The sequence below is a fragment of the Rhea americana genome, unplaced genomic scaffold (genome assembly GCF_003343005.1).
Source record: "Rhea americana isolate MKP2758 unplaced genomic scaffold, rheAme1 scaffold_515, whole genome shotgun sequence".
Classification (NCBI taxonomy): Eukaryota; Metazoa; Chordata; class Aves; order Rheiformes; family Rheidae; genus Rhea; species Rhea americana.
In genome coordinates, this window is record NW_028186663.1 from 123,226 (window position 1) to 135,704 (window position 12,479).

General features: G+C 48.0%; 1 protein-coding gene across 8 annotated transcripts in view; it reads left to right on the forward strand.

Moving 5' to 3' along the window:
- The window catches only part of DCTN1 (dynactin subunit 1), a 65,992-nt gene that overhangs the window by 28,215 nt on the left and 25,298 nt on the right, over positions 1–12,479 (forward strand). For 2 of the 8 annotated variants that reach the window (XM_085318062.1, XM_085318064.1), the window contains exons 4-7: positions 219–236; positions 5,497–5,517; positions 9,823–10,011; positions 11,968–12,006. In XM_085318062.1, coding sequence (XP_085174188.1) covers positions 219–236; positions 5,497–5,517; positions 9,823–10,011; positions 11,968–12,006 — 267 coding nt within the window. The remainder of the gene's footprint in view (positions 1–218; positions 237–5,496; positions 5,518–9,822; positions 10,012–11,967; positions 12,007–12,479) is intronic. The other 6 variants (XM_085318069.1, XM_085318070.1, XM_085318068.1 and 3 more) reach the window with 5 other exon arrangements.

The window sequence follows — 12,479 nt, forward strand, 5'->3', positions numbered from 1 at the left end:
CGATCGGCGCCGTGCCGGGTGGCCGGCTCCGCGGAGAGCGGCTAGAGCAGAGCCGCAGCCGTCTGCAGCGCGCCGGGATCCGCCGGCGCTGCCGAACGCGGCGGAGGGCTGCGCCGCCGGGGCCGGCCCTGCTAACAGTCTCTCTCTGCCTCCCTGTTCTCTCTTCCTCTCTGTCCTCGTCTGTCTGCTCGTCTGTCTGCTCGGCGATGATGAGGCAGGCCCCGGCAACGCGGAAGGTACCGTCTGCCGCTCCGTCCCCACCGCCCTTTCCGATGCTGCTGCTGCTGAACCTGCCTTGCTTTGCTCTTTTCCCTTTTCGTATGTTAATGCCGCCGAGCTTTCATTCCGAGTCTGACTCGGTTTCAGGTGTCTGCGGACAGCCAGGGTGGGGAGGAGGTTGCTTAATGCCGTTGATTTCTAGCCTTTCCTTGCAAGTTTTGTGGAAGCCGTTTTTCCGTTTCAGCCRGCCGCCGGACGTTTGCGTTGCATGCAGCGTCTCCGCAGCTCGCCCCGGGTGCGGGCTCGGGGCTCACCGCCGCGTCGGGTCCCCGCGCCTGCTCGATGGAAGTTGCATGTTAACGACGGCCTCCCCCTTACCCGCTTCAGCAGTGCGAGCGTATGCAGTTTGCGTTTTGCCTGCCTTTGAAATTTCCAAACGGCTATCGCACGCGGATCTGCTGTCGAGCTCGCGTTTTCTGTAGGTTACAGCATGGGCTCTGATCTGTGCTCGTGTAGTGTCCTGTATGCTTATTTTTAGCATAACCAGGTTATTACTGTTCAGCTTAAAGAGAAATCCTGAAAWTTTTTGCCTGATCTCGGAGAATTGAAAATAAAAATAACCAAAGGCACAAATGCACAACTTTGACCATGCTGCAGTAGCTAGAAGACTTTGTAGCATTACGTTACAGTAAATGCACATGATTTATGTATGTGGTTTCTTAAGCTGACCAAATATAGTGAAATACTTGGTTATGTGTGATTACTTAAAAAGCTTCTGTTTAATCCACTTCCAAATTAAAAGTTTTGCAAATGCTAATTTTCTGCCTCCAGCAGAAAGGTGGAGCTCTGACGGGTCTGCGAGCCAGCCTGGGTGCACATCGTGATAGGCTTTACAATAGGCCAGCCTCCATTTCTTTCAAGGAATTTTATAAATCTGACATCACTTGATTTAATCTTGATTTTCCTGTTGTCATTGCTTTTCCTTGCATATGCTTTCTTTGTACGTGATTACTGCTGCAAGAAAGTTCATGCACAAGGTGTTATCACTTCTTTAAAACATATTGTGAAATTTCTTCTTAATATATCCAGGAATAATGCACATGGTATGCTTACCAGAAAAAAAAAAGGAAAAAAAAAAAAAAAGAAAGGGAGCTTGTAATTCTGTAGATGTAAGCTGTGCAGGTAGTAACATTGTTAATGCCAACAGGTTTTGTTTGACTGAGCATCCTCTGGAGAAGGCTCAATTCTTTTGAAAGACTGAGCTCTCTAATTGTAACTGGAATCAGGTCCTAGCTCCCAGGGATTAACCGTCTTGAACTACAGCATTTGCCCAGTTAATGCACATATCTTCAGCAGCTGCAGGCTCCTATCGGGAGGAGATGCAGGCTGGGCCTGTTCATTCTCTGCTGGAGGTTCTCACGTAAGTGATGTGGGAAATCTTTGTAGAAACAATTGCTAAACAATGTAGCCTGGGAATGACTTTCCCTCTTCTGATTTAGAAACCTTCAAACTTGGTCCAAAGAAGAATTTAGCGATACAGTACCAATCCTACGTGGTATAAAATGAAGTTAATACAAGTGTGCTTGTCTTGTGTGTAAAGGTCCACTACATACGTGACAGTGCCAATGTTTAATGCTGTCAGCTCAGTCTGTATCGCGGCTTTTCCACTAAGGTGCAACCACGTTTGGTGGGAACATCAGGACCTGTGAACTGTAGCTTCGTATTAGAGATAGGCAATGCCAGCTCTTTCTGCCAGCCATGCAGCGGCGGGAGGTAGGCAGAAGGTGTTTTGCCAGATTGCTTACTGCTAGAAGTGAAGTTTTTATATGAGTGAGTCTATTTTGAGCCTCAGACACTCTACTTGCTATTGAGTGTGGGTCCTTTGGAAGGAACAAAGRTTACATAATATTATCAAATATTTATGCAGCAGCATTATGGAGAACCGTTCAGAACCACCAAATAATAAAATATTCATGGCCATAATTGGCTGATGCAGAGCATTCTGGGATCCAGAAGGTCCCAAAGTTTTATATTAAGCTACTGCCTATATAATCAGTCTGTTCTGGAGCCTTGTAAAAGTTTAAGTCTCTGATCCCGGCTCTAGAGCAGAGGTTCCTAGATGGCTTCCTAGAGTGAACTGCTTCATCAGCAGAGTCCCACGGCCTCTCTCGCGCAGGCTATCTCCCCAGCCAGCTGAATGTCCTTGCTACCTGGTGCACTTGATTGCTCAGGAGGTGGGTGCTGAGAAAAAGTATTTAACATACCCTATCTCTTTAATGGTCTTAATGGCTAGAAATGAGGAGAGACGAGCATCTCAGTCTAGCCAGCTTTCTGGGAGCCAGTTACATATGGCCTAAAGACCACAGCTGGTGAATTGCTGCTCAGAAGTTAGCCCCCTGCCTTTCCCTGGGGAGACATAATGGTTTATTCCAAGTGGCCCTTACATTCAGATCCCCAAGGCTCCCGAGCACCTTCTCAGTTTCCTCCAGGGAGAGGAGCACTTATGCGTTTTATAACACTTTCATTAGGAGAAACGAGGCATGTTGTACAGACAGACAGATGGAGAGAAGGACGGCTGAAAGAGCAGGGAGCCTGGTGGCCTTCAGGCCCTTCCAGAGATCAGCAGACTGTTCTCTTGACCTTCCCTCACCAATGAGCCATTCACCCAGTGAATCTCAGAGCTGCCACTTTAGCTTTTTATAATCTTTATACAGTATTGCGTGGATTGGGACCAAAAAATGACCTTCCACATCACGCTAGACCTTAATGTCAGAGGAGGTGTGTAACCAGGATTAGTCTCGCCTGCCTGTCTCTGTCATTTGATGTGGACAGCTTTTAGTGAATGTTACCAAGAGATTTCCCTTTCTATTATTGACGTGTTTTGAGTTAGGGAAGATGTTAGCTTCTTGCCCACCCTTCATAGATCAGAAGCTCTTAGTCAAGGGCTGTTTGATAGGAGGTGAGAAAGGTTCAGTAATTGCTGGTTGACTATTTCTCTTGACATCCATCTGCTGGACTGGGCAGCACTAAGCTATATTTCAAATGCAGAAGATTGGTTGCTAATTTAAAATGTTCTAGCCCTTGGTTACTAATGTTTGCCAAGCACCAAGGGCACTCTGTCAGTGCTTGCCTGTGAGCCAGCAAACCCATGCAGCTGGCGTTTCCATCGCTGCTGTGGTGCTTTTGGTGCTAAACACTTCATAATAGGACAGCAGGAACCACGTTGGAAGCACTGTTCTCTGACAATAGGGACTTTGTTGAGTTCCTCTTTTACATGCTGTATTGGGAGTCACATGTTTGGCGAGGAGTCAAAGCATCTTAACACGCATGGCTTGCTAAGTCCTCGAAGGAGGGGATTTTTTCGGTGTTTTTCAGATATTCGGAGTGTCACTTGATCTTTTTTTAGAAGAACTTTTGAAAGATGCTGAAGTACTTTGGAAGAGCTTACACTACTGCTCCTAAATCAGCATTGCATTTATCTGAGGATTTTAAGCTTTTACTATTTTTATTATACTTTCCTGGCTAATATTTTGTAAGGCAGAAGTAGTTCTGGAAGACGTAAATCTTTCACTCGGTGTTGAAATGGGCCTCCTATTGAGCTCAGTCTTTTAAAAATGTTGGAAGTGAGCAAAACAGGATTTAGCTTAAATAAGAGTAGATCACAGCTATTTTGAAGTGACAATCTGTCAAAATTCAAAATTTTAAAACAAAAAYAGCTGTAAGGTCTCTGTTGGCCATTTAATCAAGGCCCTGTGTGCAAATGCCACCACTGCTTGTGATACATTAGTAGAGCACTGGTTTGTAAACAGTAGTGCTTTCTGTACTGCTGGTTCTGAGATGCAGCTGAAAGAGAAGCTGTCTGCTGGGTGCAATACTGCATTGGTCTGGGGCTGGTCTGCCTCTGAGATGTTTGCTAATGGGCTTTGTATGATCAAATGTCCTGTTCACGACAGCTTCCTTGGATCGTATCATATGACAGCATTTTTATTGATCTCTTCTGTTCTTGATTACTTTAAACTGTGGAGCTGTGGTTACATTAAGTTGTGTTTAATAGAATAAAATACAGTGGTCCTGCAACGATCCTGTCTAGACTGCTAGAACTGCAGCCCCTGCAAGTGGTTCCCTTCGCCTGGGTTCATGAGCTTCCAGTGCCAGTGGGAGCCTGGCGCCCTTCGGGCTCTCTCCGCAGGCTGCAGGCTGGCAGAGGAGCGCTTCCGAGTTCAATTTATCTGTTACAATATCAGTTATGGCTGGAATGTCTGTTAATGAGAACTTTGTCCCACGGAATGTTTAACCTCGCAGCACAGATATGTTGAGATGTGTGGTGTGACCTCCCCACCTTGTGGCATGAGATCACTAAGYTGACGACAGTTGTTTTATTGCTATGTTGCTTGTGCAAACGGTGGGTGTGTTTTGGGGGGAATCCTGCCTCAAAGTCTCTGGATGTATTTGTTCTAGAAACAGAAAGAAAATGTGTTTGAGAAGAAGCTTCACAAGATGCTCCCTTGTGAGTTTTGTGACTARTGAAATGGAGCCTGGGGAGTCCAGTGTCTCTGTGGGCAGCTGTTTTGGTGATGCTCCAGTTCCTTTAAGGGAGAGAAAAAAAAAAGAAAAAAAAAGGAGGAAAAAAAGATGAGGGGGAGGTGGGGGGCAGAAGACAATCTCATCCTTCAATGACCCCTCTATGAAAAGTGTGTTGAATTAAACACAGCTTTTTGTTAGCAGAACCTCGTGAACCCTGACCAGCGCTGCAGTAACGTAGCTGGGGGTTTCCAGGCTGACCCAGGTAGCCCAGATTTTGCCTTTGAAGCTCAAAGATCTCTYACAAAGTAAATGGAGCATCTGCCCCCGGGGTGTCCGCGGGGCTGGGCTCCCTGCGGCAGATGCAGGCAAGCAGCCTTGCTCCTGGCGGAAGAGCTCAGGCTGCAGACAGCTTTGTGGTCCTGGCCCTGTCTTAGAGGGGGGGGAGATGGGCTAGRGCAGTGCCAGCGCTCCTGGGCCTAAGCAAGGAAACCTGCGTGGGGGCTGAGCTGCTGCAAGGCTCTGCTTGCCTTGGAGCTCGGCTAGCAGGGCATCACCTGRAGCTGTCCTGGGAGCACGGGTTAATGAGCATGTACACCTGATGCCATGCACACTAATTGCRGTGATGTCTTTTGTTTCCTTTACCTTGTTCTCTGCTGCATCTGCTGCTGTGCTGCTGCGGTCTGTATCTCTGCTCCTGTCTTTCCCTGTATGAATGTTTCTCCTCCTCTGCCTTCTACTCCTGTTGCCCTCCAGACCACCACCCGGCGGCCCAAGGTGAGAACCAGCAGCTGTGATCAGTGGGCACTGATCATTTGATTTTTTCGTTTTTTTTGATATGAACTAATTGAGTGCTAATCCCAAAGTGCATTTTCTGTTCTCTTCCCGTCTCTTCATGTGGAATCTGAAGGAGTTCACAGGTTTGATGTGTTCCTCTAGAATGTGTCTAAATCACTGGTGAGAATCTACTTGGGCAAAATGTAGATATAAAATTTTATGCTCTTAGCTGGAGCTCGTCTTACAGAGCAGAATATGAAAGAGGTGTAATGCCAAGTCCGTCTGGCTAGCAGAACACTCCTCCTGGTGTCCCTCTGTTAATGGCATTACTTGCTTCTCACCAGCTGCTGACTGCTTTCTTATATGGGATACTTCTCAGCAGAGACTTGAAATCTCAAGTCTCAATCTGTTGGAGGAGAGAGGTAAGAGTTAAGAGRTATCATTTAGGATTGTACTCATTCCAGGGGTTTGATTCTTTCATGTTCTGAGGTCTGTCCCTAGCAAGTAGGACTTTCCTTGCAAAGGAGGGCATGCTTTGAAGAAAGCAAAGCAGAGAGATAAATCATCTAAAATCTCTATAATAGACTAGTTATGGTTTGTAAATGGTGAATAATTTTTCCTCTTTTACGGAGCGGTACACTGCAGAGAGGGCTTTATTTTCACTGGCCTGAACTCCAACCAGGGCAGCGATTGATTTATTCTGTCCCAAGGCAACTGGGATTCCAGCTGCCAGGCACCCAGCTTTGCTTTGTGGAAAATCTCTTTTGCTGTCATTTTGGCATTGTCAGGCCAGAGCCCAGTCTGAGTTAGAGCCTCGTGGCGGGGACAGGGGGAAGTGGCAGAATGTGCGAACATAGTCTGCGACATAAGGAGGAGAATTCGCCMCTTGTTCTCTCACTGCCCTTAGTGCTCTGATGGTAGGTAGAAATTTCCTTAAAATGTCTCCTGCTGAAATGCTTGAGACAYGGTGTGGGTTTTGCTGTGGGTCCGTATGACTCGTCTGGCTGTGAGCAGTGAGGCAGAGAAGTGAGTTAAGTTACACAGCCTTGCTCGCTGGTGTGGATTTGGAGCCAAAGTTTGCAATTCCACTTGGAGCGTTGCCCCTTGCAGGGCCAGCCCCAGCCCCAGCCCCAGCGCGCTCTCGGCTGGTCGTGGGTCCTTGCTCCTTCCATTGCCTCTGTGTGAGGGGTGTTCTTGTCTTCCCTTCAGCCTGTGCTGGGGACGAGGAGCGGGTGTCCTAGCTGACGTTACTCTGCTCCTTTGAGCTTACATATGCCCTCAGCAGGAAGCTGGGAGGAGTCGAAGGCATCCCTGCACGTGTGCTGGGATCGAGGCTGCTGTCCAYATTGAGTAGCCAGTCCGGCACTCTGCAGGGATGAGGGCCTCTCTCCAGCCATTGCGTCCTATTTTGGTAGGGCTCACAAATGTGTTCACGACAGAGATGGTCAGCTGGCAGGTCTCTTTCCCTGGGCTTGACCTTCCTGYGTTACTGGGAGTGGATTTTCAGTAGGAACCATTAATGCAGTTTGCCCGGTAGCCATGCAGAGGCTCTAGGAGATGCTGGAGCACGCTGCGCTCGTCCCTTCCAGAAAAAGGAAGAGATGGCCTCAATCGCTGTTCGGTATGCCGGTGTCCTTGAGCAGGAATCCCCTGGGACTTGTGTCGGCAAGGTGGCACCTGCCCCTCTGAACGGGGCTTGCGGTTCAGCTGGCCGTGGGCACTGCACGTCCTCCAGGCCTTCCTTGACCTGGCTGCCAAGGGCAAGTAGCGGGTGGTCATCAGAGGGCTCTCCAGACGTTTCTAACGTTTCAGATGTGGTGCGTGGTGAAACTATGCCAGGTATGTCCCCTGGTGATGCTGCTCTGTTCCCACAGAAGCTGAACGCTCACTCTGTAAGGATTTTTCAATCCCTAGAGCAGTAAGAACAAGAACTTCCTTGTTTCGAGTGGCGTGCTGCTTGGGGATGGTGCCGTGGAGACTGTTCCCAGGCAGGGGCTTGCACGCTGCCTAGGAGAGTTGCTGATCTCACTTCAGGGAGAAGGCTCTTACACTTTAGGTCAGTTTTTTCCAAAACGTGTGTAGGACTCAGCAGAAGGTCTGTGTCTACAGCGGGGCAAGTGATCGTCTGGTTTCCGTGTGCTGTTGGTGCTSCGGCAGGTGGGCGCAGCAGTGCGAGAGCTGCGCCAGTGCCCCTGCGCGTGCCACGCGCGCTCCTGCCTCGTCCCTGCCTGGCAGMTCGAGGACGGGCCGCGCTAGCCTCTGCAATGCACCAAGAAGCCAGGCTTGAGGAATAAAATAGAGAGTCAGGAAATTAATTTGCACAGCGTTAGAGTCCGCAGAGACGGATGCTTCAGAGATACAGCTCAGTGAAGGGCTGATCGGGAGAGCAGCCGAGGTTCAGATGAACCTGGCACTTTCCTTTAGACATCAGGTTCCTTTGGTCTTGTTGCTTCTGGCTGGCAGCAGATAACTGCTTTGTAAGCGCTGATGAGCACATCTCTGCCAAGGGTTGGGTCCCTTGTTTTATGTTAGCAGCTGTCAAAATAAGCATAGCGTTCCTTTATTACTTGGGGTGGCCTTTTGGGGAATTCCATGCCAAAAGAACAAGTGCTTCAGCAATTCATTTGAAAGAAAGGCTACAAACTCTTGTATCATAAAATCTGGAAACAAATTGCCATATAGTAAAAGGGACAGTTTGTTTCTGAGAAAGAGGAATCAAATTTGTAATGGTATACAGGAAAAAACAAGACTGAAATGAGAAAATATACAGGCTAAAATTAACAAGTATCTAGCCATTTCCTAAATTTTCCACAGATTACATAGAATAATAATTAACAAAAAGTATACAAGTTTTTGTCCKCTGTTGACTAGTTCCAGAAGGCCTTAGTCTTGCCTGTCTTAATTCCTTGTATTTTTTAATGTCTCAAGCAGAAGTCTGGATGACTTCACAAATTTTATGGGCTTAGAGCCATTCTGTTTGTCTTCACAGCTGTAAAGTTTTGTACTTTCAAGCTCCATTGATTTTTTTTTCCCCCTGGACTCTGATGAACTGTTTTGCTACTGTTTTATTTTCTCCTTCTGTTCCCCTAAAACTCAGCACTTTGTCCCCACAACTGAGTAATTGCAAACAGAGCATGAAGACTCGGGAGCCTTCCAAGCTCTCCTGAGCTTCAGCCTGCCGCTGCCCGCAGTGTGTCCCCCAAAAGCCACTGGTGCACGTGCGTTGGCAGCGCACGCGCAGCAGCGCCTGAATTCGGGTGCATGGCAAGCGTAGCTCCTCCAAGTGCAGAAACAGCAAGGATGTCTACTGGTCCTGTCCACGTGGAAGATGGACAGCRGTAAAGCCCTTCCGGCTCTTGTCTTTGTGTGCTCTTAGATCTTGCTGTCTCATCCTCTGGAGCTGGGCCACTGAAACCTCCGAGCACGCGTKTGCACTCTGTGGACGCTGCAGAAGGACCCTAGTTAGTCCTGTCCTTGATCCAGCCTCGTGCACCCCCTTGGCAGGCAAAGCCTGGCAGCACTGCGCTCGTGGTCTGCGACTTCAGGAAGGGAGCTGGGCTCACCGGGAAGAGCAAGGGGATTGATCTGTAACCGCAGCAGCACTGTGGATGCGATAGCACATGTGGCGCAGTCTGCGGGGAGAGGCAGTCTGTTATCCTCCCCATTACTGTAAAAGGAGGAAATGGGCAACTTCTGCTTCTGTTTCAGGTCTGAAGAAGAGCTTGTGTGCTACAAATCAATTGTTCTAGGGAAAGGTAAAATTTTATCTGAATTCTGGCCAAGCCAGACTCCTTCCAGAGCAGCATAAAATCCACAGAGTTCACATCGCTGGAAGGCCTTTAGAGGACTGTTTTGTCCTCTGCAAAGCTCAGTAGAATGTGGGCATAGATAAATGCTCAGCTTAGCCACACTCTTCTGCTTGATGTCACCGCTCTCTCTTTGGTGACACACAGCCCTTCCTGTCTTCTGGGCGAGTTGTTCCTGGCTGCAGTCCCCTCTTACGGGTAGTGCCCCTGGTTAGTGTGTTCAGTTCAAATTCCCACTCTCAGTCCAGCAGGTAAATTCAAATTCCATATGTGAGAGAGCCTGAGGCACCTCTGAAATTTTGCTCCCTGGATTTTATCTGTGATAGAAATGTGAGTCTCTGATAGTAGTTGTCAATGGACAAAAATTGTGGTAAAAACAAGACAGAGGACCAAAGTGATCTCAAAGAGAGAGTGCGGGGGGGATGGACCAGTGTGGGCAGCTTCATGTGCCTCAAAACATGCCCATCTAACTTCTTTCCTTGAATGTATTGTTTTGCAGCCCACCCGGACCACCAATTCTGCGGCGTCCAGCGGTACGGCTGGGCCCTCCGGCTCAGCCTCGGCCTCCGGCGGGGAGATGAGCAGCAGTGAACCCAGCACACCTGCTCAGACGCCGCTGGTGGCCCCAGTTATTCCAACTCCCTCCCTGGCCTCTCCGGTGGCACCTCCAGTTCCATCACCCACAAAGGTGAGCTGTTGCTGTAGGTTCTTGCAAGTGTGTAAGGTAGTGAACTCCCAAGTAAAGAAGGAAAGGAAACGTGCCACAAACATCGAAAGGAGATGTATGAGGAAAAGGGGAGCAAGGCAAGGAGTCCACTGCCGGGTCCCAGTGGTGGTTGCTCCACAGCGCTGGGGTGGCTGCCCCAGAAGGGTGTTCTTTATTTGGGTACCACAGGCTGAAGGAAAACAGAGCAGAGCGACCAAATGACTGGGGGCTTGAAAGTGGAAGGCAGATAATCTTGTCAGGGATAAATATAAGGGTCAAAACAGCAAACATGCAAAGATGCTTCAGATGCTAAGAATGCCATAGCTTAACTCCATACCTGATGCATGTTTTGCCTTCCCAGGTCCCCATGAGACCAGTTTCGCAGGTGAACATGATGATAGATCAAGGCTCTGCATCAGAGCTGGAGCTTACAAGTTAGGTAGAGGAGGGGGTTGTCTGCATTCAGCCCAAAGACAGACTTAAAATGTTATCCCTATCTGCCCACTAGTGTTAGGTGAACTAGAGTGGAGAGACTTGTAATAGGTGCACTTTGGAAACACTCCTGCTGTGAGATACACAGACCCCTTGTAAACATCTATCTTTCTCTAGCTTGGATATTTCTAATAATTATATTAGCACAGTTAATCCATTTTTGTTCTTTAAAATAGTTTTTCATTACTTCCATCCTGCTTTGTATTAATTAGTTAAAATTAGAGCTTGTGAAAGATTTAGGGCATGAGAGCAAAGAAATAATAGTACAAGAGGACAAACAACGCACTGTTRGAGGTTGTGTGTTAGGGAAGGAGCTGGAGCAATCACCGCCTGGTGGGAGGAAAGGATATTCCCATTTCCCACCGAGTCCTGGCTGGTTTTGAGGACTCTGAAGTCAAGTTTATATAGTGTGTGCAAATCTGCTTGCTTGATAGTAGCAGTGAGATCTGTATGTCCAGGATTGGATTGGGAAAGCAGTAGAGGAGAAATCTGCTTTGTTTTCCTATGCTATTTGGCAGCCTGTGGGATTTTTCTCAAAATCTGTTCCCTAATGTCAGCTCAGCTTCGTGATTTTAATCTGTAATTGTGAGGCTGCTTTAAAGCTGTGCTACTGCCAAAAGGTGGCAGGGGAATCCTTCCCCCTCCTTCAACCCCTTTTCCCAGCTGTTTGTTCAAGGCACTTCTGTGCYGGCATCAGCATTTGTCTGGCCATGGGAATGGATGTGACCAAAAAAGAGCCTGACATACAAGTTCAGTATTCCCTGGCRGGGACTTACCATGAGGTTACGTGAGTGCTGCTGTGGGATCGAGTGGGCAGTGGTAAGGAGCGCTGGACCATCTCTGGTAGCTCTGTAGACTTATGCCCCTTAGTGACTGAATGACCGCAGCCTCGTGCAGTTGCCCTGTTCTTTGCGTGGGCTCTCACATGAGCTGTGCAGGCAGACAGCTGTGAGCATGGAAACACATGACCAGAAAGTCCAGGTACTTGGTGAGAGCTTGAGATCCTTTACAGAGCACCAACCTATTTGCAAAGTTTAAAAAAGAGGTAGAACTTCAGGTGGATTTGGGGTTATCTTTAAACGGTTTGGAAGCCAGGTTTTCCTCAAAGGTGTATGGTGACAGGGAGAGAGATTATGACACAAGCTGCAGCACAGGGAGCAGGATATTTGGGGGAAAAGTTTTCACAGGGAGGGTGGTCAGATGCTGGGAGGAGYCTAGAGGGGTTGTGGGATCTTTGTCCTTGGAGATAGCCAGGCCTTCTTTGGACAAGGCCCTGAGCAACCTGATCTAGTTGTCCCTACTTTGAGCATGGAGGTGGACCAGAGACCTCCAGTTATCTCTTCCAACCTCAGTTGCTGTATGATTCTGTGAAGAAATACTGTATTTTTGAATGTATAATTTTGTTCAAGACAGGCAATTGTAACTGAGGGTATTCTCTGTCTCCAGAACAGCTCAGCAGCATCTCAGTTTGCTCATGAAGGCCAGGTGACTGCTGTCCCAGCGTTCTGGTTTGATGAGCGTGCATGTTGAAATCGTCCTTGTCAGCTCAGTAACTGGGAGCTGGGAGTTTTGCCTAGATCTCTAATTCACCCTTCAGTAAAAACTCACGCGTGGCTGCATAATACCTTTATGACTTTGCGTTGCTTGAGTGATTATTTTTCTTCCTGCGTAGGCAGCTCACCATTTACAACATAGCTGTCTGGTTCAGAAACATGGTGCTAACCTTGTCTGTCTGTTAAGGAGAGTCAGATATATCTTCCCCTTTGAACGTAAGAGACGTTTAAAAGAGAASTGTTTTAGCTGGATGGGATGGGGTGTATTTGCATGCTCCCATGAGGGTGCATTTGCATCCTGTTGGAAATATTAAGTCTACATCCCTTTTTTTATGCACCAGCACTAATTTTGATCACCTTTGGCTTTGGTCTTAAGGTGCTGCTGCAGGCTCCAGCTACAGTGCA